Here is a 27,827-nt window from a genome sequence, read left to right as displayed (position 1 = left end):
ACAAGTCACCAGTTCATCGCAGGGCCTCAGATAGTATTGTAAGCTGAGAATCTACCAGTGTGTGAGGACAGTACATTTAAAGAAACTAAATATTCCCACTGTTATTATTTTAAGAAATCTCTCAGTTCAGCAAAAAAAACAAAAAAACAAAACATGCCACGGATGTTTTGTATTCACGACCGAGTGAGATCAAAACAATTGGTTAAGTCTTTCATTTCAATTACTCTTTTATACTATTGTTATGACGGTGATGCTGATGGTAATTTCTTCCTCGTATTATAACGTAGGTTTACCGCCGTGCGAAGGCGGAGTGTGTGTTTCTGACGTGGGCTGGCAGAGCCCACCTCTTCCTGTCGGTGTCAGAGAGGCAACTTCACCATATTTAGCTGGCTGGCCAAAGCCCCGCAGAGTTATCTGTCAAGCAGTCCGAGGCTTTTGACAGCTACCGTCGGACTCTGCCCGGTGTTGACAGTCCTATTCCGGCACCGGGATACAAAACGGGGAGGACGACGTTGTTGGATTACGCTGCCTCTTTGGAGACGTGCTCGCGTCGACGTCTGTTTTCGTCTCCCCCCCCTTTTTTTTTCTCAACGCGATAAAAGTCGCCGCCGCCGCCGCCTGTCACAATTCCAAGTATCCAGCTAGCTAATTAGTGTAGCTAACGATCGCTGTGCCAACGAACCAAATATATGTCGTGACTGTCAACGTTAAATTATCGGTGGGGATTTATTTGGAGCCCGCAAACCCGCTATGATGATATCCTGACACCTCCTCCTATCCTCTCCAGACACTTTTTTTCCCCGACCCCTGCTAGCGAGCTAACTTGGCTAGCTCGCAGTTTTTCTCTGCCTCCCCCACCTCAACTCTCCGCCAGCGCAGGCTCGCGTTTCGGAACCAGTTACCAACCGCAGCTTTCGCCGTGGCAGTGAAATCCAATCGGGGATACGTTGACCGTGTGCGGCGACGCCGGAGTCTCCCGGCCGGCGACACGACCGTACCGACAGGCCCCCCTCCGTGTCTCTCTCTCTGACAGTCCGCCGGGAGAGCAGCTTGCGCAGCCCGGGCTACGTTGCCACTCGGCGGTGTCAAGCCGAAGGAGACACCGGACTGAACGGAGGAGTAGTAGTCCCATACCGTTGACAACTCTGATCCGGGAAGGGAACCGGGCAGGACCTCATGAATGGAAATCGGAACTACAGGTAAGAGTGCTGCTCCCCACCGTGTATGACTCAAGTTGTTGCCAATTTTTTTTTTTTTTTTTTTTTTTTTTTTTTTTTTTACACTTAAGTTGGGAGGAGGCAGTGTGATTTACGTATCCCGAGGGTGACATTTTACTCTGTTGGAGAAATGTCACTCCAATGCGATGATGGATGTTTAATGTTTGGGCAGGTCTGTGATCGGTCATCATGTCGTGCTGTCAGTTGGCAATAGAAGATGCACTGTAAATGGAATGATGTGACAGCAGCCCATGTTCTAAGATATTTTTTTTTGTTGATGAGCTGCAGCATTATGAGCAGGTGCTGCTACCATTAATCCTGGAATTCCCCTGCATTTCAAAAATTGTCATTGCAATTTGAGTCATGTTCACACATCCATTGATGCAGAATGATGCACGACAAGATCAAAACTAGACTGGCTACTCATTTCAAGAACATGCAACCAAAGTCTTGCTTCACCCACTGACCCCTGACTGACCTAAACACATTTATTGTAGACCACTCCCACAACATTGTTGTCTGGTTTACCACTATTGCTCCGTGCAATACACACAAGCAGTTTGGTTTTGTATGTTTTTTTTCAAACGCAGCGGTTGCATACAAGTGTTTGATGGTAACGCTGCTAAATGACTGCTGAAATCATAATGTCAAATTTCATTCTTCAGACAAATTTGTGTGCAGTTTAAATTTGGTGCCGCACACACAAGCAAGAATATCTTGTAGTTTAAAATGTCGAAGTGCGGCAGTAATCTCATTTCTATTGACCAAACTGCTTTCCAAGGCAATAGCCAGTGCCAAAAGCTTCTTCTTTTTTTTTTCCTTTCCTCCGGGTCCAAGTGACAGTTAAACCGTCTGGACTGGGCTTTTGTCTGAGCTCTAACGGAAGCATTCTACTTACATGCCCATAAACTGAAGGCCAGGTACTCCTGATTAGCTGCGGAAACATGATCTAGCTGGGTTTTTTTTTTGTTTTTTTGAAGCCGTCCCATCTTTATTTATTATCAGAAAAAATGAGAGAGAGAAACAGCGATGGTCTTCTCTTTTGCTCGTGGTTTCATCAGCTTCTCTGATTCCCTCTGTTGGGAGGTGTCCAAATGTCAGCGGATGGAACATGGGGTGTTTTCCAAGCACCTAAGCACCTGCAGTCATGCTAAAAACTCAGCCATTATGACTAACTCTTCCGGCAGGATGACAAATTACTCTTACATCCTCTGAATCACAGTTGTTTTTTTTAAGCGTTTTTCTTTTTTTTCCAGACAACTTAAATTCAAAAAAATTCCTGGTCTGAATATACAACGTGGCCCGATTGACTAGCGGCCTTATGATAGTGTCATTGTTCATTAATATATATGGAGCTGTTTAGTAACTTTTTTAAAACACTGTTAAAAGAAGCACACTTACAAACGGACTTACAAAGGTTCCTTCTTTATTGTTGTCCCAGCTCCAGAATGTGGCTTGTGAGTCGCGGCTCCAGAGGGCTTAGCACTTGGGGATAAAAGGGTGCAAGGCTTTATAAGTCCAAAGCAAATCAAATCCATTTTGATGTGCTAAACCTGAGGTATGGCCTGAGACAGCCTGACACCTGATACTGATGCAGCGCTACCTTATGACTCAATTGGAATTGGAATATTGGTTTTATTCAGTCGTTGGACATAATACATACATAATAGAACAATTTTAGTGGAGACAAAACACAAAAAAGTAGTGTGTTTATTACACAGTAACTAAAAAAGGCTTGGGCTGCAGAATTGATATTTTTATATGTATATTTTTTATATTTAATATTGGCCCACCTACCTTATTTTATTTGACCAAATTAAAAAATGCAACATTAAAAGTCTGATGCTGCTCTATTTTCATTAATTGGTTGGTCTCCTATGAGTTTGGTGACAAGCGATGTAGTGCTCTTGAAAGGTGGTTTTGGCCTGCATGGAGCCAGACTGCCTTTAAATGCTCAGTTGTTTCACCTTTATAAAAAAAAAGGCTTCTTCAATAGTAATTGTTTTTTTTAGTAGTTGTGTTGGTAGTGTGAAACCCATTAGTGACCCTTAAACACCTCCCAGGTGTTGATGTGGATGTTCCCCTCCTTGCCATCCGGAGAGTCGTTAGGCTCACCATGGGCCACAACATGTATGAAGATTAGCTCCTCTGGGGGAGAGACCTCAAGGCTGCCTTGGAGGTGACTAATTCTTCCTGTTTGCAAGTTTCCCTCCCACCAGAAAACAACTGGGCTCTGTTTACACTTGTATGCCTTTTGGAAAACACTTCCGATGTGTATAAATCATCCGAACATCATCCAAGGGGAGACAAACCAGGGTTTTATTGTCACTGTTGCCCGTTGTTGTGCGTCCTAGCCATCACTCCAACTTAGCGGGAGGAAATTAGGTTCCTCTCGCCGACCTTCCTGGAAGTGAAAGCAGCCCGAGCAAGTGAAAGGACTGGTGATGGTGTCACTAGGGAACTATTTGGGGGGTATTTTATTTCTTCAAGCATCCTAAACAAGCAGACTTTGTTCCCATTGTCTGATTAACTTCTCACTCATGCCCCTGCACACACACACACACACACTCTCCCACACTTGTGGATTTCCCGCTCTTTTTTTGGGGGGGGGGGATTCAGAGTCAACCCCCTCTTTGCCTGGTTACGGCTTCTTTTCGCCTCCGTGGCGGCGGCGCCGCAGTGGGAAACTCCTCGTAGAGCGGCCCTCCTTGGAGGTTGTGCAGACAGTGAGGTCAGCTCGAAAGGGAGGCCTTTTGCACTTGATTTGCAGTCTCTCCCCATAATACAGAGCTCATTCAAGAAGGCTCAACAATGGGCGACCCCACCACCACCCCCCGTCCACGCCCTCATCGCCCCCCCCCAAAGGGCCAAGCCATTCGCATATTGTCGGGCGTTTCTATGGAGAATGCAGTTTGGCGCATACTCTGGCGCTTTTAAATGTGGTCGACATAAACCCTTGCATTTATTTGACTTAATTAAAAGCCCTTTCTCAGTCCGTCTACTCCATTGTTCACTTGCCGTTGCCATTGTCTTTTAACTGGTTAGCACTGGGTTAAATCCCCTGCAGAAGAGCTGCGAAAAGATAATCAAGTTTTTTTCCCTTTTGAAGACAAAATGGAAATGAAACCCTGACTTGGATTGACTTGGATAGTGCTTCATGAGTTCTTTAAAAGCTATTTTTTGGCTTTCTTGAGAGGAGCAAGTGGTGTTTAGTTGACGCTTTGCTACACGCAACACCTCGCGGTGCATATCTTAAAATTTGCTGCCCGCCGCGTTTTCCGCTCTTCAAACGCTACGGACTGAGCCGAGTACGTCTTTATTTGGTTTGCCAAGAGAGAAAAAAAAGATCTTTAATCATGGCGTATCGAAATAGAGCAAAAGGAAACCGCACCGTCTGACACACGATGCTGTCATAGTTCAGAGGAGGCGGAGGCGGCTGAGCCTTGGAAGTGGGCTGGCTAAGTAAAGGAGAAAGTCGGCAGGACGGGAGGGTTGTGGGTGTTTGTCTGGTGTCGGGAGAGGCGGAGGCCGTGAGGGGAGCAGCACTGGAGGTTGTGATGCGTCAGAGATTAGAAGTCGGAGGAGCCAGACCACACTGGCCTCCTCCTCCACCGACCCTATCCTTCCCCCGCCTGAGATCTGTTTTTTTGGGGGGAGCTGCTCAGGGCTCATTTGGGGGAGGTTATAAATGGGAGGGAAGAGACGGAATTGGATGACGAGTGTTGGTTCACTAGTAGGAGAAAATCAAAATCTCCCCTGTGGCAGAAAATTTTAAATATCTCTTAATCATTTTAGCTTGGGTCTCCAATCGAGATAGTTTAATCAAATTCAAGACTTTGTGTTGGAGACAAGAGACAAGCCCCAAAAATTGACAACCCGTCTACTCAAGAATTTTTGAATAGACTTATTTTACAGATTTTCTAAAGAGTCATTTCTAATGTTTTTTTCCCTCCACCTTTACAGATAAACTCTGTCCTTTTTATAAAGTCATCTTTTCAAAATTTTTACAGTTTAACATCTGACTTGTTAAAAGCAGAATCTTAATAAATGAACGGTTCTGCGTTGCCCATTGGTTTCCTGTGATTTTTTCTTCAGAAAGTTTCCCATTAAAGTCGCCAATGTGACCGTTGCAGAATTCCGACCGTCGCCTCGTTTTGGTTCCTAATTTATTTATCCGAGCACATGTAAGCCCTTTAGTGACGGCTCCTGTCGTGGCCGCGAGTCAACATAAAAAAGTCAACAGAGCCCTGGCCTCCAGCTGCTGGCCCACTCGGGCCCAAGTAGCAGGACCGCCGAGGACAGAAGGCTCCATTTAAGCTCCCCCTGCAGAACCTCCTGGTCCCTCTCACACAGCCTCGATCTGTGTATTAATTCATAAAACTGTCGGGATTTTTCAATCCCGCGCTCGTTCCCGTGCATTCGTTGCATTCTCCCTCAGCCTCATGGCCGTCCTGAGGAGGGATTACAGCATTTTTGTGCGCGTTATTGTGACGGAGCAGGACCTCCAGTGTGTAGCTGCCTGCCGGGCCTTTATCTGCTGGCGCTGACTCCCATGGGTGCCAGATGCAACACCCTTGAGTCTGACGAGGGGAACGGGAGGGAGGAGCCTGCGTGCGTCAAACGCTATCGGTGTGTTTGTGTGTGTGTGTGTGTGTGTGTGTGTGTGTGTGTGTGTGTGTGTGTGTGTGTGTGTGTGTGTGTGTGTGTTAGCGTGCATGTGTGTGTGTGTGTCTGCCTGCTGTGACTAACGCCATTGTGCCTCGCCGCCGAGCACTCGCCCTGTTTCCCACAGCTCCGGCCTCTGTGGATTACAAACACAACAGCTGTATTGTGCGCGCATGTGCGCGGCGGTGTGTGGGCCCTGCGTGCGCGCGGACATGTGCGCTCATTAGCTGCACGCCTGCTTGTGTACTGGAGGGAGGGAGAGAGAGAGAGAGACGTGGCCAAGACGCGGCTTTCGCAGAGGCTGTATGTCATCCGAGCTCCTCGCTATCCAGTGATCCTGGCTGGCGGCCTACTATGTGTAGTGTGACTGTGTTGTGTTAGAGAGCGGGGTGGACCGAGTTCACTTTCTTAGAAATGGCTCCTGCACAGGACTCCGAAAGACAACGCCTTACACGTTGGTGCATCGCAACGTTCGCTTGCTCGGTTCACTCCTCGCGGCGATGCTGGCATTTTTAGATCTATTTGAAGTGAATTGTTTTTGAGGAATTTGTTGTTCATTCATTAATCTGATCTGATTCATTAATCATGTAGACCTGATCACTTTCTGCAATTAAGAAGGGAAACGTTGCCCAGAACAGAAGATGGATCAACTCAGATTTCAACTTAAAAGCATTATCGGCATTATTCCGCAAAAAGTCCGATTCTTTCCCAGATAAACAGTTGGTAGATAAGAGACAAGAACTCGTCGTTCTCAACAACGCCAGGAGGAAGAATGTGGCTTTTAAAAAGCTGCTCGAGCTGCTGCTCCTCAGGAGATTAGCATCAATGCTTCTGTAGCTCCACTTCCTCCCAAACTGCATCGCATTTGTCTCACTTTGCCTTTGTGTGGGCTCTTTACATATGATCAATTCAAAGGAAGTTTTCTAAGTGGCTTGGCAGGATTGGAAAACCTTGGAAGCTTTGTTTAGAGGATGAAAGTGATGATCACCGTTACCGTAAATTTTATTTTTTTGAAATGCAAGTTCATTTGAAACGAGTCCAAATTCAAAAGTTGGAAGACACCCAACTGCTCCCATCAGTACTAAACTTGTAACCATACCCATGTTGAATCATTTTGCAGAATTTCTTTTCTCCCTAATAATTATAGAAATATAATAAGTTAAAAAAAAATGTTGATATCTGTCTGTTGAGAGGATTGTCACGCTGGAGAGATGACTTGGAAAGACTCTCGTCCTGGTCCTCTGTGGAGTCTGCTCTAACAGCGGCGCATTCTGAACGCGAACAAACAATCACGGCGCATCACGTTGCCAAAGTTAATGGTGGCGTTTCTAATCTGCCAGCAAAAAAAAAAAAATTGTTCAAACGTGTCCAAAAGTGCGGTTGGCAGCTTGATGAGCGAGGCACCGATACAATCGACTTATCATTGCCGCACCAAATGAACACTAAACTGTGTTCTGTAGAAATTGGCAGGGAAAAATAGCAATGTTTAGAACAAAAAAAAGCATGCTGCTGGACATCTGGAGATTAGATAATGTTGACAAGTTTCTATCGGTGTTTTGTTTCTGTGCGAGCGAACTGCTCTGTGACTGCAGCAGAGCCTATGTGACACACGCTCTCACGCTACTCTTCAGGAAAGTTTCCAAGATTTTTGGATCCGTGAGTTAATGGTACGGTGTTTGTTCTGTCAATATGCACTAATGGAATCAGTTTCGCCGGCGGTCAAGACGAGTGGTCGCCCTCCTGGACCTTCTCCTGCTGCTTTTAGCCGGGGGGAAATGAGAATCGCGGCGATACGAAGGGGAAAGATCGAGTCTACTCTCCCCTGTTTGCTAAAGCATGTCCTTCCTGTAATTATCTGAACGCACACACTCGCATATTTGCACACACACTGTGCAAGACCTAACTGGCCCTTTGATCGTGCCGTGGTCATCTGAGGCTAAGTTTTTTTTTTTTGCTTTCTGTCGCAGCGCTCCACGACGTTGCATTGAGCCGCAGCCTGCAGAGTTGATGATGTTTTCCATTTGGTCCTAATTAAAATTCTTGATTTGGCCCTGAATGATCTGCCCGTTGCTGTGAACTAAAACAAGCGTGTTGTGTGTTGGGGAGTCGAGAGGGTTTGCAGCCTGCTGATTGAGGGACTCCACCGACTACTGGCCATTTTGACTCTCGGTCAATTGTTCATTAAATGGTAAAAAGATTCAGCTCAGTTGTGAGTTAGTCATTTCATTTGAGTGTTGTTGTTTTTTTTGCTGATGATAGACACCAAAGAACTGAATTCAAGTTTCTGGAGTTGTAAATATAACAAAGAATTGCTTCAGAGCAGTAGTGGAAAGCACATGCTGGGCTGATCGTCATTGCTGCAGCATGTTGCCCAGGTACGAGCGCTGTGCTCACAGACGGCAGTCATAATCACTGTCTCAGATTAGCGCTCCTCAAAATTCCTCCTTCTGCAGATTGTTTCCCCCGGCCGGCTCAAGTGTGTTTGGTTTCATAAAACCCGCAAATGTGTGAGAGGTTTAAATGTCATCTGTGTCTTACCAACAGAGAAAACAAAAGTCTGTCTTCCAACTTGCCTCTTCAGCCAGGCGTCGTGTGAAAGGTGTGAAGTGGTGTTGCCTCAGGTTGGCAGCGGGGGGGTGGGGGGGGGGGTGACAGTGGGGCCATTCTGAAAGTGTGTGTTCTGTTTCCTTTGAATGGAATCTATAGAAAAACAAATGCAGATTGTTGCTCCTGTCCAGGTCACTCTCAACTCCATGGTGCCGAAAAATACTGTTTTCCTGTTGAAACTGAGGCTTTGTTGAACCTTTCAAGTGCTTGCATGGAGACAAAAACAAGGCAGTCCAGAGATTAGAAGCAACACCTGGCTGTGACTGTTTAGGAAATCCACATTTCCACAGCTGAGTGTTTCAGCGGGGAGAGAAAGCAAAGGATGGACAGTTCTCATTCCTGGCTGCCACTCTCTGTAGACACTTTATTATTAGGAAACCTCAGTATAGTTTTGTACAATAGGGAGTCTTCAGTCGTATTATAAGTATCGTTTCTCCCACTTCTGCTCTACAACTCCGCCGTATTTGTTTTTGCCTATCTCGCATAACCAAATCCAGACGCGTGGACTCCAGGATGCTTCGCCGGGTGTTTTTACTGCTCGCGGTCTCTCTGTGTGAGTCACTGTAAATGGAAGCCAGTTCCAAGTGGCGGAAGAGAAGAGAAGCTGTAAAGCACAGCCACCCTGCCCACTCGTACTCCTGCCACTCCCTGCTGTCCTTCTCCCCTTCCTCCTCCTCCCGCTGCCGGTCAGCTGCATTGGCTCCATCATTTTTCACCGAGGGCTTGTCGGGGTTCTTCGCTCCCTGACGAGTTTCTCCTCCCTCAACAGAGATTTTACCAGTCAGATTTACCAGGGAAGGTCTTGAGTCTCTTCGTTTTCCCGCCGTGTGTGAAATTGGTCTTTCCCTCTCGAGCTTCTCTGAGGGCCCCAAGGGGGAATCACCATAACAAAGGTTCGTGTGCGCATAGTTTTGCGTCGCAGGGACAGTTGTGGCAGAAATCCGAGACTCCCCTCTCTATTTTTACCAAGTTGTGGCTATTTAAAACGCCGGGCGACTACCCTCGGTCGACCCTGCTGGCCTCCACTCTGCAGCCCGACAGAGGAGAGGCCAAAAGACGGAGCAGGGCAAAAGCCACATACTTCCATAGCTTGACTGTAAACAGGGTTGCCGGTGTTGTTTGATGATCCCTCACAGGAGGTTTCTGTTCTTGTGTTAGGGATTTTTTAAATGAATTTCTCCCCTGCTGTACCTCAACCCCAGCATCAACCCAAACACGTGACTTTATGAGTCAAATCGGCAATGAATCACCCTCAACTGTGAGTTTTTCTTTTTTTTTTTTTTTTTTTTAGCAGTTCAACATTCTGGTTCCCAGGCTGGAGGCGTCTGGTGGATGCTAAAGGATGGTTGGAGAAAATAAGAGTGCTGTCTGGGGATCAGAAAAAGTGGCACCTGTCTGGTTTATTGAAATACTTTTTGAAGGGTTGATTCTTTTGTGTGTGTGTGTAAAACATTGGTTTTCATTCAGGATGAATTTTGTAGTTTCTTGATTATGGTGACTCCTACCTGAGACATCTTGTCTCGCGTGTGTGTGTGTGTCGGAGCAGTAACACCTGTTAACAGAACAAAATGTGAGTGTGCACTTAGTAGATTACCAATTCCTAAATTCATAGATAGTCATAGGTAATGAATTTTGAACTGCATTTGTCCCTTGTCGTGTGAGAGTTATCAGTATGACATGTTGCATAGGTCATATAAATCAAAACCTTATTTTCCAATTTATTAATTCTTAAAGCCAGATTTCAAGTCTTTTTGATCTGCTAATATAGCAAACATACCGACTAAGGTTGCATCGTTCAACAAAAAAGAAACCAATATTGTTACATTCACAAGCAGGTGTTATCCAAACTAGATCATCTCAGTGCATTTTAAACTATAAAGTCTCTAAAATCTCTAAAAGACAAAAGCCACTCCAGTATTCACGTTGCACACAAGGAGGATGGTTTTGATGTATGAGGGAAGCCATCTTCATCCAATTGGAGTGACCCTCTTTGAGCAGACACCAATAATGAGCCGCTTTACAGGGCACTATTGAGGTCTCTCTCCAGACAACTGAATCCCCATTCACACAAAAAGCCTGAAAGGAGCCTCACAACTTGCATGATAGGATAGGGTGGTGGCAAGGTCCCACCTGTTAATTGTTGAGGTAACGACTCTACTGGGTTCCGCCCTATCACTGCAAGGACCGCCCTCTAGGTGTTCCACCACAATGTTTAAATACCTGGGACTCTCTGAACTCTTCTTTTAAAGCTGAAGAAGCCTTTTGGGGGGAAAGCTGAAGCGTCTTGAAGAGACTGAGGAGGAAGAAGTGCAGTTCCCTACAACTGCAGCACTTAAAATATACTTCTGGGTGAGATGTCCCCATTTGATCTGTGCGCAGGAGCCGTTGGGGCCCAGTCCCTGTTCTCCGTGCCTCGGCGGCCTGGCTATGGCACCATGGGGAAGCCCATCAAGCTGCTGGCCAACTGCTTCCAGGTGGAGATCCCCAAGATGGATGTCTACCTGTACGAGGTGGACATCAAGCCTGACAAGTGCCCCCGGCGGGTCAACAGGTAAGCTGAACCTTTGCGGCCTCTGCTCCAAATGTGTAAAATGAATTGCATAGGGCTTCTATGGTAGCAGTACTTTTCTTTTTTTAAACCTCTAGAAATGTTTGTTGGCCAAATCCAGTGAAAAGCACTCTGAAAAACTTTGTGAAGGAAATAAAAAACATTAGTTTCTGTGTGAAAATGGCCTGGTCTTGAGAAACGCCCACTGCAACGGTGTGCTGTGTCCGTCCAACAGGGAGGTGGTTGACTCTATGGTGCAGCACTTTAAGGTGACCATCTTCGGGGATCGGCGGCCAGTCTACGATGGAAAGAAGAGCCTGTACACGGCCAACCCACTTCCTGTGGCTCCCACGGGGGTAAGATGACACACACGCCAGCTCCTATTGCCCTCGCTGTCCAACAATCTCATCATTTCTCTCCTTCCTCCCCTCGGTCTCGCTACAGGTGGACCTGGACGTCACCCTGCCAGGCGAGGGAGGCAAAGATCGTCCTTTCAAGGTGTCCATACGCTTCGTGTCGCTGGTCAGCTGGCACATGCTCCACGAGGTCCTGACGGGCCGCAGCATGCCGGAACCGCTGGAGCTGGACAAACCGATCAGCACTAACCCAGTTCACGCAGTAGATGTGGTGCTGCGGCACCTGCCCTCCATGAAGTAAGGAAGCCTTTGCCTGTTGGCTGACAATAACCCAACTCCACCCAGATTAAAACTCCTTGTGGTGCTTTTTAGCAATGTAAGCGATAAGAAGGAACATGCGGTCCCTTTGACGCTCATATAAATACTAGGTGTTTGGTTTTCATAGTGACGCTACTATCTGCTGTCCAATCCCAGCGGAAATCAAACGGGGCTCACACAGGCCCCAGCCGACCACTGTAATTGACCTGCTACCTTTTTTTTTTCCCCCCAGTCGATATCAGCTTCCTGTGCTGCGGCGAGCAGACACAATATCACCTGTGCTTTAATGAAAACCCATTTCAAAGTGTTATTAACGGGCAGCTGGACCAACAACCTGTGTTTTTGCACTGTGGGCACAGCGTTGTTGCTGCTGGCCCATGGAAATGTTTCAAGTTTGGGATTCAAGTGGAAAAATGTGTGTAATTTATTAATGCGTCCCCAGGGTTGGAGTAATAAAGTGGCGGTCGGACAGTGTCACCACCCTTTCATTTCGCTAATGTAGCCACGTTGACTAGCCACTGACTTTGGCGCTGACGAAACCCATATTGACCTTCTTAACAGGATGGGGGACCTTGCATTAAAATGCATTTAATTAAATTCCTGGTCAGTCTTCGTCCTCCTTTTTTCAGCTGACCCTTCCAGTGATATTTTTTTTTAAATAAATTTTTTTTGTTTGTCTCTGAGTTTGTGCTGCTTCTCATGATGAATGTGTCTCATCCAGATACACTCCAGTGGGAAGATCCTTCTTCTCGGCTCCAGAGGGTTATGACCATCCTCTAGGTGGCGGTCGGGAGGTCTGGTTTGGCTTCCATCAGTCTGTGCGCCCCGCCATGTGGAAGATGATGCTCAACATCGACGGTGAGAAGCAAATTATGGCTCGTTTGCGGAACATTGACCTCAGTGATGCGGTTCGACGGCCTTTTGCTGAAATAAATTTCATTGTTCTTCATTGATTTCAAATGAAATTCAAATGGCTGATGCAATATTTCTGTGTATTTGCCTGATGTTGTGGTACGTACGATATGTCATCGTGTGGACTAACTCATGCCTCTGCTTCATTCTACAGTCTCTGCCACAGCTTTCTACAAGGCCCAGCCAGTCATCCAGTTCATGTGTGAAGTGTTAGACATTCACAACATCGACGAGCAGCCCCGCCCACTCACAGACTCGCACAGGGTCAAGTTCACCAAAGAAATTAAAGGTAAATAAAGGGGCGTACAAATGGCCGCATAGATCACATGAAATATTAAAAACATCCTGCAGTGAGTCTGCCACATGTGCGACCGTTTACAGGCAAATGCTTACAAAACTAAAAAAAACCCAAACGTTTCATTCATTCACCAGGCTTGAAGGTGGAGGTGACACACTGTGGAACCATGCGGAGGAAGTACCGCGTCTGCAACGTGACCCGTCGGCCTGCTAGCCATCAAACGTGAGTCAGCCTCTGGGCTTCGTGTGAAAGGGGAGAGATGGAGAGAGACACGCGCTGGGCAGTCGGTGCGCGTGGATGGGGCGGGGAGCCATTAGTCTTTCTGAGGTTCTCCTCACCAAGTCACCCCCAGATAAACCAGAGAACGGCTGACTCATCCGACAAGGATGCCGTAAACATTAGTCACTGGCCAGTGAAGTAACCGTGATGTGTTGCTACTGTTATATTTTTTTTTACTTAGTTATTTCATTTTTTCGGGTGAATCAAGCTGACTCATCATGAAGGGGGGGAGGGGGAAAAAAATGGAGTTTGACTCGTCTTCTCCCTTCAGGTTCCCTTTACAGCTGGAAAATGGTCAGACTGTCGAGCGCACTGTGGCGCAGTACTTCAGGGAGAAGTACAGCCTACAGCTCAAGTACCCCCACCTGCCCTGCTTGCAGGTGGGCCAGGAGCAGAAACACACCTACCTGCCCCTGGAGGTGAGTGACTGGTGGCAACTCTACTGTTCAGGTTCTTGTGACCTGAGAGACTTTAAGTGAGCCCAGATAGGAGGAGACTTGACTGAAAGTTAAAAAAAAATACTATAATGGTAATATGTCAAGAAACAACAGAAGAAGAAACTGGAAATCATGGTAGTACGTTCCTGAGCTTCAAAGTTGTCAAACTGTAGCAGACCGTTCTTAGGAAAGCCAACAACACAGAGGTGAAGGCTGAGACGGTGACTCGTAGATTGAAGCCAGGTGATTCTCAGGTGATGAGCAGATTGAAGCCAGGTGTGACACCACCATTCTCCAGCACTGCATGCAGAACACGAGGAGGGGAAGCCACTCACAACGCTAAAACACTTGGAATACAAAACAAAAAGCCAGACCTTTTATATTAGTTTACCTTTGTTTTAAGCACAGACGTGGTGAAAATTAGACCAATAGTGGCCGGATTTTATTTTGTTTAATTTTTTTTGCGGCTGTTTTGTTGCAGGTGTGCAACATCGTAGCCGGTCAACGGTGCATCAAGAAGCTGACAGATAATCAGACCTCCACCATGATCAAAGCCACCGCTCGCTCTGCACCCGACCGGCAGGAGGAGATCAGCAGGCTGGTGAGTGACACCGTCTGCCGCTACCGTTGCCATTTCTCAAGCGCGTTGGTTTAGTTTGTAATCGAAAGCTCTTCTTTCACCTGCATCGCTAAGCAACGCCATCATCAGTCTCAAAACATTCGGAGGCGTGTCCGCAGTCAACAAAGCACCACAATCGCACATGTGTGCGAGTGTGTGTGTTCATGTAAAAGAGGCTAATGTCAGTGTCTGCACAATGCAAATGCTGCACTGCTAACCACCCTGGGCTAACACCAGACCAGTGCTGTGCCTCTGCAATCCGAGAGCCACAGCTGAGTTTTTGCGACGGTGTCGTCCACCGCGTCGGCCTGACCTCCGCCCTCACCTCCTCCATCTCCCTTCCTCTGCACAGGTGCGAAGTGCCAACTACGAGGCGGACCCGTTCGTGCAGGAGTTCCAGTTCAAAGTGCGCGACGAGATGGCCCACGTGACGGGGCGAGTGCTACCTGCCCCCATGCTGCAGTACGGCGGCAGGGTGAGCACAGAGCACTTTATGGTACCCTACTTTTAAAATCACGCCCATTCTATCTGTTTGTCTCACGTGCTTATTTTCCCCCTTCAGTAGTCTCCTAGTGTGGAAGGGAACTAACTCTGGCTCCTGTCAACACTTGATAGAGTAGTTCTCCACAGATGTTCTGCCCTGGTTGAGTCTCAGTATAGTCAAATTTTAAATCTGAAAATGTTTTTGTTTTATAAGCAACCAGCTAAAAATATAAAGCTGTTTTGAGTTTAAAAAAACAAACATACTGAGACTAAACTAGATTTCTGATTAACACATGTCTGTCTGTTGTTTTACCGACACACTACCACTGTTACATGTCTCTATACCTTCTGTCTGTTCTGCGTGCGTGCGTGCTTGCGGTTTGCCACCAATGTTGCTGCCTGTTCGAACACATGAATTGTGTGAGCCGTGTGAATGTGAGCGAGCGCTTTCTACCGCATTCGAATGGTGCGCGGCGGTGACGCTGTCATGTCTTTTCAGAACCGCACTGTGGCAACGCCCAGTCACGGCGTGTGGGATATGAGGGGGAAGCAGTTCCACACGGGGGTGGAGATCAAGATGTGGGCCATCGCCTGCTTCGCCACACAGAGGCAGTGTCGGGAAGAAATCCTCAAGTAAGATTATTTTTAGTTGTGTTTTTTTTTTTTAGGGAGGATGCTAAACCAGAAGACACTTGAGAAGCCATGGATCTAAACCTAACGCGCAAAAAAAGCCTACTCATGTTTAGGCGATGGTTTCTCGGCGGTTGGTTTTGGGTTAATTGGGTTTTGTGGAACACTGGTGCTGGCAAGTGAAATGTTGTTGGAGCAGACACCTGCTAACTACCGTAGCAGGACTCGCAGGTGCTGCCAATTTCGGGGCCTGATTTTTCAGGACACCTGGGGACACCAGAGGCTCAAAGTTCAACCGCAACGGAGAAATAATTGGCTTGGCTCTGGGAGAGAAGTTTTTGCAACTTTGTTATCAAAAACTCAGTTCTGCTGCTTATCCCTCATTGGATGCATATGAGCAAAATCATTTAGAAATGCCTATTTTTTTTTTTAATTCCGCTCTTGATTGGAGTGTTTTTGTACGATATTTCCTGAACTAATGCATAGTATTGTTTAACCTACTCTCCTGCAGGGGTTTCACAGACCAGCTGCGTAAGATCTCCAAGGACGCTGGGATGCCCATCCAGGGCCAGCCGTGCTTCTGTAAATACGCCCAGGGAGCGGACAGCGTGGAGCCCATGTTCCGGCACCTGAAGAACACCTACGCTGGACTGCAGCTCATCATCGTCATCCTGCCCGGAAAGACGCCCGTCTATGGTCAGGAAAAAATGGCTGTGGTCCATCACTCGGCGAACAATCCTGTTTTTCGTAGGCCAAGATGTTCACCGCTCTGTTTTTCTTAACGCTTGCAGCCGAGGTGAAGCGCGTCGGGGACACCCTCCTGGGCATGGCCACGCAGTGCGTCCAGGTGAAGAACGTGGTGAAGACGTCGCCTCAGACCCTCTCCAACCTCTGCCTCAAGATCAACGTCAAGCTGGGCGGCATCAACAACATCCTGGTGCCTCACCAACGGTCGGTGTTGCGCTCGTATCTTTAAGCTCCCAACCGTTCTCGAATTTCACGAATCATCGCACTCGAGATTCGATGCCGATCAGAGCACTCCTGGGTGTGTGGATGAGCTCGTTTCCAAGTAACTGAATCGGTAATGTCTCTCAATCAACAGACCATCAGTGTTTCAGCAGCCAGTCATCTTCTTGGGAGCAGATGTTACTCATCCACCTGCTGGGGATGGAAAGAAGCCTTCAATTGCAGCGGTAAGCTAGTGCAGTAGTTCTGTACCTGACGTTTTAATCTGACTCATTTTAAGAAGTAGTTCCTCAATCATCCCCACTTTTTTATAAATGAATGCACTCCGTAGTTTTCTTTTGTTCAGAATAATAAGAGATGGAAAGATAGTGTCTGCTTATTTGTCTGAACAAAAGAAAATAAGAGTAATCCATGCAGACAAAATTAACATTTTTAGTCTCCCTCCTTACTTTTCTCTCTCTCGGTCACTCTGGCTCTCTGTCAGGTGGTTGGCAGTATGGATGCCCACCCCAGCAGGTACTGTGCCACTGTGCGGGTCCAGAGGCCCAGGCAGGAGGTCATTCAGGATCTGGCATCCATGGTGCGCGAGCTGCTCATCCAGTTCTACAAGTCGACCCGCTACAAGCCCACCAGGATCATTTTCTACAGGGATGGAGTTTCAGAAGGCCAGTTCAGACAGGTAACGCGCCAGCATCATTCTCTGTGTAAAAAACTTGTGTTGGAGTTTGTAATACCCTTGGCCTCTCTGGACCTCTTCATGCATTTACTTGGAAGCTGTACTTTGCATCCCACCCAGACTGTTATTCAAAACCATGATCAGCCTTGATTTGAAGTGTTTTGTTTTGATTATAGTTTGAGTGTATTTGTATCATTTTGTGAACCTAATGATAAAGTCCCAACCAAATATCTTTTATCAATAGTCAAGTGAGGGTATGAAATATTTGTCTGTAAGGTTAACAGTAACCTTGTGTTCTGGCGCCCTCCAGTGGTGGAGAATCAGTAGGTCAAAATGATTTTTGTCTTATCTCTAAGACCCAGGAACAGTTTGACATGGACTATAATGTTTGCAATAATACAATGTAAAATGGTTCTAATGACACCATCCACTTTAATAACAAAAAACACTATCATGTCATCCCAATAACAGGATGTGATTGTTAGATCGAAAGGAAAGTTATCCGTTTTGTTTTTTTTACATTTATTTTACTTTTTTTTTTTTTATTCCTTGAACATACTTCAAGCAGCAAAGCTTCCTTTAACCTTCATTTTTTCACAGGTCGGGACCAGTGAGAATCTTTTTCTGATGCAGTAACGAAAGGTGCTCCATAGTGCCACCTACAGGCAAAAAACGGTTACTAAAACTAACTAGAATAATTCTCGTGGCCAGTTCAAATGTCGTAGAGATATGGGACCAAAACCCACGCGTGCATGTGATCCTCACCTACATGTGGCCGAGTCTCTCTCTTCAACAGACAGCGCACATTGAATATAATGTATTGTAATTGAATATTTCCATACAGGGAGCACACACAAGTGACACCACCCAACTTATGAAAGAAATACTGGCATGTACTTCTTATCAAGGGCAACTATTAAATCATGTTTTGCCCATCACATAAAAAGAAAATGTCCAATTTCCGCAATTTGATGAGCCAAAAATGTCATAATTGAATTTCTGCGGACATTTGACCCCCAAAACTCCAAGTTTCACGTGCGCTTTAGGGGAGGTGGTCGCAGCCCCATCAACGCGGCTTGCAGCTTTTAATTTTGTCTTAATTTCCCCCCTCAGGTGCTGTATTATGAGCTGCTGGCCATCCGTGAGGCCTGTATCAGCCTTGAGAAGGAGTATCAGCCAGGCATCACCTACATTGTGGTGCAGAAACGCCACCACACTCGCCTGTTCTGCGCCGACCGCAACGAGAGAGTGAGTCGTCCTCGAACGCATCCCATCCCCACTCTGACCTGAGTCATTTTAATGCTGGATGCCAACACGGCTGCCCAAAATTACCTTTTGTTGACTCTCTCAACCCCTCTAACTTTGATTAAGCATTAAGGCCCAATACAGCCCAGAGTGAAGTAGCACTCGATGCCAAAAGATTAAGAGGCGGATGATCACGACGTCTTTATTTTGAGTGCAGTGACCCTGAATTCTCCCCAGAGCACACACACCTAACTGGGCGAAGCACCCAGGAAATAAACTGGTGCTTAAAAGACTTTGGTTTTCTTCTCCTCCTGTTCCTCATTTATACTCTACTGTTGTCATATTGATTGTCAGCAATACACAGTAAACTAATGACACACTTGTCTCGACTCAGGTTGGACGCAGTGGAAACATTCCTGCTGGTACGACGGTGGATACAGACATCACGCATCCCTACGAGTTCGACTTTTACCTCTGCAGTCACGCTGGAATACAGGTTGGACACATTGGACCGACTGTTGCACTTGTGCAGTGCTCCATCTCCTCATTCTTTACAACATGCTAGTCTCTCAAATCTGAGGGACTAATGTCTTGAAAGGACCGTTGCAGGGAAATTATTAATGCAACAATGTATAATGAGTACGGCTGTGAGTGTTAACGGATTAATTGTGACTAGTTAAATGCAAGCCATAATGCATTTTAAACGCACAAACAAGAGCGGCAGAGAGCTGTTAAGTGAAGATGGATGATGTGAATTTGCTCTGAATGGAAGTAAACCGACCCTCAGGGAGAATAGCGTGTGTGTTTTGTGGGCGTGGTGCTTCCGTGTCCAGTGTAAACCTGGCGTGAGACCCGGAGTCGGCACCTCTGGCCGATTTCTGGAAAGAAATACTTTACATTATGGGGTTAAAAACAGCCCGTGAAATGCTAAATAACAGAATTCTACACATGCAATTCAAACTGCGATTAATCAGTTAACTTTGAAGATTCTGCGATTAATTGCGATAAAAAAAAATTGTTTGACAGCAATAATGATAATAAGAAACGATAATAAAAAAAGCATCCAGGTTATGCTTAGAAATCAGCATTGCCTAACTTGTGGTGTTTTTTCCTCCTCCCCAGGGCACCAGCCGGCCCTCTCACTACCATGTGCTGTGGGACGACAATTGTTTTACTGCTGACGAGTTCCAGCTGCTCACCTACCAGTTGTGCCACACCTACGTGCGCTGCACCCGCTCAGTGTCCATCCCTGCGCCTGCCTACTACGCCCACCTGGTGGCCTTCCGTGCCCGCTACCATCTGGTGGACAAAGAACATGACAGGTGAGTAAACAGACAGACCCCCTCCCCCGCCATCACACACACACACACCATCACCCTTTCTAGATGGAATATTTTCTAAAAAGCCTCGGATTGAACCAGTCCAACTGGTAGGGGAGCCTTTAGAGACAGGAAACACAACTTGGAAGGCAAAGAGTCACTTCTTCCTCTTTCACATTCAGGCGAGCCAAGTCATCCAGGCAGCGACAGGTTGAGGCTTCTTATTTGTGCAGGGACATTATTTGTGCAACACTCCCTTCCATGTGAGCTTCCCTGCGGGGAAACTGTTTCTCTGACTGAACTCTTGCCAAACCCAGTCAGGACCGTGTCGTCTCAGAAGCCTAAGGAGACTTTTTTTCTTTTACTGCAAAAAAGGCCCATTTTTGGTTAACAGTTACCATTGCAGCATCCACTCCAAGCGTCAGCCAACCTCGAAGTTGCAGTCTGCTTGTTGTTTAAGGTCATTCAAGGTTTTTCACGAGGGAAAATAAACTTTTTTTTTTTTATTTTAACGCAATTTAAGATCAAACAAAAATGCGTCTGCCATTTGTGGTCATTCACTGCAACTTGTGGCTTCTTGTTTCAGTGCTGAGGGCAGCCATGTGTCCGGTCAGAGCAACGGCAGGGACCCCCAGGCGCTGGCCAAAGCTGTTCAGATTCATCACGACACCCTGAGGACCATGTACTTCGCCTGAGCCGCTCGCCTCCCTCCTCCCCCCCCCCAACCACGACCAACACCGCGCCTTCCCTCCCGGCCATATCCATCCGCCATCCCATCCCGGACGCCAAGTGCACGTGGGTTTGCCAGCCGAGGAGTCCTCATTCGTGCAAGTCGTGCATCCCCCTTCCCGCCACCACACACCTAGTGAAGCCGGACCTGACACTGTGCAGAGGGAAGCAGGGAGGAACGATGGGGAAGGAGAGACAAAACCCCCACACTGGACTCAGAATGCAAACGCTGCTTTTGAAAACAAACCAGAGACAAACTCTGCACTATTATGCAATATCAAACCAGCCAACTACTCTATTGTCCACCCTTATCGGGCCACATCCCCATCACCGCCCCTGTCTGCTCTTCCCTGCTAGCCTCCATTCCCTTTAGCCCAGTCACATCTCTTCATTTTATTGTTTTTCTTTCTGGTGTACTCATCTGCTCTTTTGCCATCTCCAGTACCTCAAGTCAGTTCAAGGAGTGGCAGTTTGCTTTTTTTTTTTTCTTCCCCCCTTCTCCTCCCTCTAGTTTACTGGTGAATGCCGTGCGCAAGCGAAGGAAAAAGGGCCAGTCTCTGGACTTTTCAAACAGTTTTTAGATGATTTTTTTTTATTGTTTTTTGGACTAGAGGCGCTTTACTTTCACCCTTTGCATGAAGCAAAATGTACTTTTAAGTACACTGCCACCTGTTGCCACCAAGGCATCACTTCCCTCAAAAGGCAACCAGAAAATGTCTGAAGATCAGCTTAGATTTTTATCCGAAGACGTCAACAATCGCATTTAAAATTCTGACTGTATTTTATTGGCCACTATTAGCAAGTCTGCAGTTGTATCTATGGATTTAAAGTATGAATTTGTTATTGTATACATTTTAACCATATTATGTGAAATTATTTACGTTTTTAACGGTTTTTGTTTTTTTTAAAAAACAATTTTAACTTTTCAAATACACTAGTAGCCGCACATCCATTTCCTGCCCCTCTCCTACCCTCTCACTACCCTTCTAGTGCATGGGACTGTGGGTAAATGACGATCATGTGAATAATGTCCACTTGTGCAATAATGAGTTAAAGTGAAGGGAAGCGGTGCAAGGGGAGACAAAGGACCCCAGAGATCAGTCAAGCTTTTCATTTGGAAGTGAGCGAGTGTCCTCGAGGGGAGCAAACATTGGCCGCTCTCGGCGGGTTGGACCGACACGTTTTATTCCTCTTACTATTGATGTATGACCCCCACCCCCCCCCCACCCCCTTTGCCCAGTAGTGGGTTGCAGTCGCTGGTATTGTTACTTGAACCTATGGATATTATGCACCTCAGTGGCTTGAGAACACATTGTCGTCATCGTCGTCGGGCATCACTTCAGAATTCCCGGTCGTCGGTCTGCTAACGAGGTTTGTGCTCCTTGTGATCCGAGACTGACACACGAGCTGCTGCTGCTGCTGCTGTAGCTGCAGCAGCAGGGCGGAGCCCATCAAGTCCATTAAGAGGTCATTATTCAAGTGCCTGGTCAGAAGCTGCGCGACTCATTGATCGCCGTCTCACCTAAATTAGGCCCAAGTCATCCAAAACTCGGCAGAAGATGGTTTAAAGCGTAGAGCGTTTCACCCAATGCCTGTCATCATTGTTATGGATCTGATTCTTATTCTCAACGGCTGTCTGCTGACTGTCTGAACATCTCATTCACGTCCTCCTCGGATCACTGCATTTGTTGTGGTTGCCTACGCGGTGGGACTCACTGCTTTGCGCCAATCTCATCGTTTGGACCTGAATTCAGCTGCTACAGCGTATTACACGAAACCTGAAAACGTGGGGTCAAAGGCCACCGAGGCAGCCTCCTCTGTTTGTTGTTTTTTTTTCTTGGTCGAAATCGAGGACCCTCGGCGTCGCAGCCGGGCTCGAGAACAGCGCCTTTGCGTGTGCGGAGGAGATTCGTATACTTGAAGCTGAGGTTCCAGCCGACTGTATTATCACCCTCTTCCCCCCCCCCACCCACCCAAGTTATCTGCACTAAAAAAAAACAAAACCCAAGAAGCTGTGTTTGGTGAGCGGAACACAGGCGTGGTGCTACTCTTGTCTGTAAACTGAAGCTGAACCTGTATTTTGAGACTGTAGACGTGCAGGTACGTAAGGATGGAAGAGAAACCAAACACGGTGTAAAACCTCATCCAGGTGGATGGGATAGCAGCCCCCCCCCCCCCCCCCCCCCCCCCCCACTGAGAGGAGCACTTGAGATGTTTTATTTTATTTTGGTTGATCTTTGTCTCGATGGTTACGATCAGCACCTAGAAGCCGGCGGCCCGTCGCTCTTGGCTCGTGGGGGTTTCCTGCTTCTGCCGTCGTGGTTCGACTGCCTTCAGGAGCCGGTGGGTTTCGAGCCTCCGTGATCTCACTCTTCTCTGAAAGCCTTTTTAGAAAAAAAAAAAAAAGCCAGATTGAAAGTATATTTGTACATTTTAAATTATGTAATGCACACCACTTATTTTTGCTAACGGAGAGAAAGGCGAGAAAAAAAAACACACGAAACAAATGTAGTCTAACTATTAATCTTAGTAATTCATGTATCATGACGAGTAACCGTTGAAAGAAATAAAACACAAAAAACAAAAGATATGATAACAAAGTTTTATTATTGCAATAGACTGTTGACTTGTTCCTGTGTCACCTGTGTGTATTGTATGTGTGAACAGTTGTTGGGTTGTTGAAACTTAGTGACGTGTGTTTGGACTGTCATACTGTTATAGGGATATGGACTTAAAACGCCTCTTTATCAATGCGTGGGGCGGCGGGGGGTGGGAAATAAACAAAGCTGCAAGATATTACAAGCTTATTTCCCCCACTTTTTAGTAGATGTTAGTCCGGCCTTTTTTTTTTTCTTTTCACAGAACAGAGACAATAACACATATTTAATTCCTGAGGGGCATCGTTTTAGACTTCATATCCCTGCTGTGACAACAATTGGTGGGTGAACGTTTAGGAGGCCTTGAGCAGGATTTATTTTTGCTTTTTTTTTTTTTTTTTTTTTTTTTTTTAAAACTTGCAGACGTTCTTGAGTCGTATTTAACTGGTGCTGATGCCTACTGTTCTTGAAGAGGGCGAGTAGGGGAGGGGGACGTTGCTGACTCACTGCGAGTGCACGTGCCACCCAGCGGTCTCACTCACTGGCCGGTGGGAGTTTAAAGCTGGGGGGGGGGAAGAGAGGGAAAGGGGTTTCCCCTCCTTCACTCACCTGAGCCACTATGTATTTGTGCTCAGCAACACAGAGAGCCAGTGGTGCGACTGTAGTCTGTAGTCTTGCCGTGGCTCCCCTTTCCTCCGGCCTCCCTGCCTCCTCCGTGGCTCGACAATCCCATCCGACAGACGGAACGCCATCGTCGACAGCGGGGGTCAGTCGTAGCCGCTTTTTGTTTCGAGCGTCAACGTGTGGTTTAAGCGAGAGGGATCAAAGGTGATCGATTGTTTACTGGTGCCGACTGGAAGCAGGAGAATAATTGCGGGAATGAATTTCTTTCTTTTTTTGGGGGGGGGTGAAGTCTCTTTTTATAAGCAGTTTGCAACAGGTTTATGTCCAAACGCATCCTCGAGGGCAGTTTGGTCCAAACACACACGTTTGTAACTGCAGGAGGGTTAAGTCTTGTCCAGAGTTCAGCTTGGGACCAGCTGGGAAGATTCGTTTTTTTTGTTTTATTTGGACACCTTTTGTTTCACAGACGTTTGTCACACAGCCAGTGGGACAACCTGTCTTTGCATTGTGATTAAAACAAACAAACAAAAACGGCTTCCCCCAGAATGGAAAGATGAGCAGGGTCACAGCAAGTTTGGGCCTTTGGTAGCGCAGAGTTGAACCAGAAGAAAAGCAAAATCTGTTGGAAAGAAATAATGACCAAACTCGCTCCAAGAATCCCAGTGTCTGCTTTTTATTGTGTGCGTTAATGTAGGACAAAGATGTATTCTGGGTTTTTTGAGTAATCGATCAACATCCTTTTTTTTTTTTTTTTTGGTTGCTGTCTGTTCGCAGTGGAAGGTAGCAGGGGAGGGAGGAACTAAATAATAAAAAAGAAGTCCACAGAAAGTGCCTTTCCTCTTGATGGTGCTGTCAACTGAGAGATATTAATGTTTAAAAAAAAAATCAAAAAAAATCAACTGATTCTCCTTTACAAGAACACATGGTGGCGCAGTAACGGCTGTGTTTATACACTCACTGTAAGCATTTTTCTTTTTTTAAAGACTGATAAACGAGACTAATTTTTAGTTTTTGTGTGCGTTTTCATATATTTGAGCTTACGTAGATATATACATATAAATATATATATATTTACGTGGAGTATATGCCAAGTACGTGGTCGTGGTTGAGCTTTCGCTTCCTTTGTGCATTCAGTGTCTTTGGACCAACGGCGTCGGTACAGCAGAATGTGTGTTTCTGGGACGGGACGGTCGGGGGTTCATAGTTTGAAACAATAGCGTGGCGGCGTGACTCGGTCCCGCCCATAGACGACAAACACAGCACAGCACTTTAGAGACTGCCACTCACACTCGGAACACACAGTCACATATTCCACGAGGTTTTTCGCGCCCTTCTGGATCCCGACCGAGATTTTCAAACAGCGGCAGGAACAATGTAACGAAGGACCTAAAGGATACGAGCTCCCAGACGGAGCAGTCGGTGGTTATTAGGGTGCCTCACACTCTTGCGCCTTTTGTCGGCGGCCTGCTTACGTTTCCTTCCTGGGTGTCCAGATGTTGTAGTCGGAAAAGCACCCCATGTTTTTTTTTTGCCATCAGATTTCCCAAAATTAAAATTTTAGAAAAGTATTTGTGCACTTGGGAATCGAGGGGCCTCTCGTCATTTGAAAGGGCATTTTTTTTTTTTTTTTTTTAGCAAGTGAATCCATGTGAGGATTGTGAAAAGCACGGAGGACAGTGTATGTAGTTTGTGGCATGCTAGCTAGCTCGCGAGCCTCTTAGCAGCAGGTGTGGAGGCAAACTGATGGTCGCTGATGGAGGGAACGTGTGCTCTGCAGCAACTCCCCCCGCCCCCTCCATCTTGAGCCATGAGATAAATTGACAAAAAAAAAAAGTTCCCGAAAAATAGACAAGGGGGCGCTGCTGCTCGACGGGCTATGTTTCAGTCTGGGAGTGGAGGTTGGAATCTTTCTACTATAGATCTCTTATAAAGAAAACACTGCACCTCACTTACCTTGGTATGCTGCATATGTTATACTACATGAAAGAAAAGTGCAAATTGCTTTCATTATGACATAAAATGCTTGAGTAATGCCTGATTACGATATTCTTCTACATTAACACTTTTAGAGGAAAAGAGAAAAATCAAGTACCTGTACAAAAAATATATATATTCTGTTTTTTGTCTTAACATTTATCCAACTTTGAGATTGTTCTTGAGCCGACTTCTCTTTTTTTTTTTTTGTTTTTGTTCTCGTTGTTGTTCTATTTAAATGTTATTCTTTAGATTTATATGTATATGAATTCTATATATGCGGAATATTTTATGGTGTATTTATTGAGAGTGCGTGCAAGCGGCTGGAGTCTCCGCATCGTTCTCGCAGCGTGGTGGGGGCGGAGCCTGCTGCGGGGTGAGGCGGTATGCCCCTCCCCCTCCGTGTTGACGCCTTACTCTCCTGGACACGCAAGCACAACAATGTGGAGGGGGTGGGAGGGGGGGTGACGAGGTGGTCGAGGGAGGTGGGGGAGGCAGTTGGCCACTCCCACTCCCTCCTTCTCGATCTTTCCTGCCCGACGCTCTTTTATCGCCATCCCAGGTGGCCGAACGCCAGCCCCGCCCCTGCCCCCGCCCCGCCCCGCCCCCCAACTAAATGTTGCAACCTCACGTCGCTGACGAAGGGAAACATTTATGAACAAGACTGATTGGCGTGTCGGGTAGCTGAGTGTCACTTTTCTCTCCATCCCCAGCAGCTGCTAGCCGATACTTAGCCATGTTGTTTCTCTCCAGCGAGTCGCAGGGAGGTGCAAGCGAGGCAGGAGACATGCTGGAAAGAAATAAAAACAACTCTTTTGGATCACAATGTAAACTGTTGGCATCGCTGTTTTGCTTTCTCCTGTCGTGCTTTTTCGCCCCGCTCTCTTCTTATGACATTTTTTTTTTTTTTCATTTTTTTTGCAAGAATGTTTTACAGCAGCGACAGGTCCCATTCCTCAAGTAACACAACATGCTTTGATAGCCTTAAGTGCGTCCTTATGTGATTGTGAGACTCACCAATGCCTGTGTTCAGACGGATTCTGGAAAATAAAAGATGAAATCAAACGAGCCTGCCTACTTGATCCGCTCTGATTCCTGCAACCCAGCGTCCTCATCTCTTGCCTGTTGTTGCGTGAGCCCACTTACCCCTCCCCACCCCCAACCTACCGTACCCTATCCCACCCCACCCTGCCCAGCTGCACAAACCTGCCGGACGCTGATGTTTAGGAGTCCACGATTGTCCTCGGTGCGGGTTTGAGTCAAACGGCACTTTGGAATCACCTTTGCTGAGTGGTCGGCGCTCTCTGCCTCCTCCTCGCAGCCATCCCATAAACTGCACATTCACGCATTAGCTACGTCCTAGCCGACATGAAGCTGTGAGCCAGTTTGCCTTGACCGTTGTCTTTGTTTTTTGTTTTTTGTTTTTTTGCGTAACTGCGCAGGCCATCCTTGTGTTTACGACGTATCCAAAGAATTGTGTTTCCTTGTCCAGTTTGACTCAAACCCAACAAACACAATAAGCGTTCCCCAAAGTGCTGGATTGCAGAGACCTGTGACTGTATAATGAAACAAGGGTGTGAAATTTGTGTTGAGATAAATTGTTTTTCTTTCTTTTATTTTATTGTTGTCCAATGCCCCTTCAGAGGATCAGAGCTTCTAAAACATTGAATATTCCCTTCCAATGCTAACACCCTCCATCCTCCCCTCCCCTCGTCTGTTGAACCAAAATACGTTTTGGTTCGAAAAAGTTGTTTACGCTCCATCATCCCATTTGCATTCCAAATTTTGACTTGAACCAAACATTGCACAAGAGATTAGCTTTCATGTTAAGAAGCTCGCGATGGAAGACCGTGGCTGAGGATTTCTGGCTCGTAAATTCTCATCCTTTCAATGTAGCATCTCTGTGGTTTCACTTCTGTTCCAACGCTAGAGATCTCGGGGCTCTGATTCCTCTGAGGAAGGCCACCAGCAGGCGGACGCGCACGTTTTTAACAGCGAACCTTGACAGCCGGGCAATCGACGTTGAAGGTCTGCACGTTGCAAAGGCTCTGTTGTACCAACTACACGTTTGTTCTCTTGAGTTTTAAATGTCTTTCTTTTTGTTAATCCTCTATCCTGATTGGTCGTTGGCCCCCTTTTAAGTGTAGCTTTGCCTCAGTTTGAAGTGTATCGTTAACTAATACTTGCAATAAACTTGCTTTGCTTTACCCCGGTTGCCTTGTCGTAGTGTTACTGTGTTTTCCAACTTTGGGTGTTTTCATAAGGTATAAACAAAACAAGATTTGATTCTTCTTGGTAGCTTAACCTTTTACTGTTGGGCGGGAGTGG

The 27,827-nt window shown here is 46.5% G+C and overlaps 1 protein-coding gene across 3 annotated transcripts; it reads left to right on the top strand.

Annotated features, from left to right (window-relative positions):
• The first annotated feature begins 376 nt into the window (after positions 1–376).
• On the top strand, positions 377–27,706 carry ago3a (argonaute RISC catalytic component 3a). 3 transcript variants are annotated; one of them, XM_076041372.1, is made up of 19 exons: positions 377–1,199; positions 10,869–11,040; positions 11,273–11,393; positions 11,482–11,690; positions 12,433–12,569; positions 12,778–12,912; positions 13,056–13,143; positions 13,472–13,619; positions 14,119–14,238; positions 14,609–14,752; positions 15,239–15,372; positions 15,881–16,065; positions 16,161–16,320; positions 16,472–16,562; positions 16,820–17,014; positions 18,125–18,259; positions 18,651–18,752; positions 19,379–19,578; positions 20,162–27,706. In XM_076041372.1, the coding sequence occupies exons 1-19, from the start codon at positions 1,181–1,183 to the stop codon at positions 20,268–20,270; spliced, it is 2,604 nt and encodes an 867-aa protein (XP_075897487.1). In that variant the 5' UTR covers positions 377–1,180; the 3' UTR covers positions 20,271–27,706. The 3 variants fall into 3 exon arrangements, with proteins under 3 accessions (XP_075897487.1, XP_075897488.1, XP_075897485.1); XM_076041373.1 differs by lacking the exon at positions 377–1,199 and having other exon boundaries at positions 10,728–11,040; positions 14,609–14,731; XM_076041370.1 differs by lacking the exon at positions 377–1,199 and having other exon boundaries at positions 10,728–11,040.
• The last annotated feature ends 121 nt before the right edge of the window (positions 27,707–27,827 follow it).

Source organism: Nelusetta ayraudi, unplaced genomic scaffold, assembly GCF_046127955.1.
Source record: "Nelusetta ayraudi isolate G7.1 ecotype Tasmania unplaced genomic scaffold, CSIRO-AGI_Nayr_v1 ptg000066l, whole genome shotgun sequence".
Taxonomy (NCBI): Eukaryota; Metazoa; Chordata; class Actinopteri; order Tetraodontiformes; family Monacanthidae; genus Nelusetta; species Nelusetta ayraudi.
This window is presented reverse-complemented; position numbering and strand designations above follow the sequence as displayed.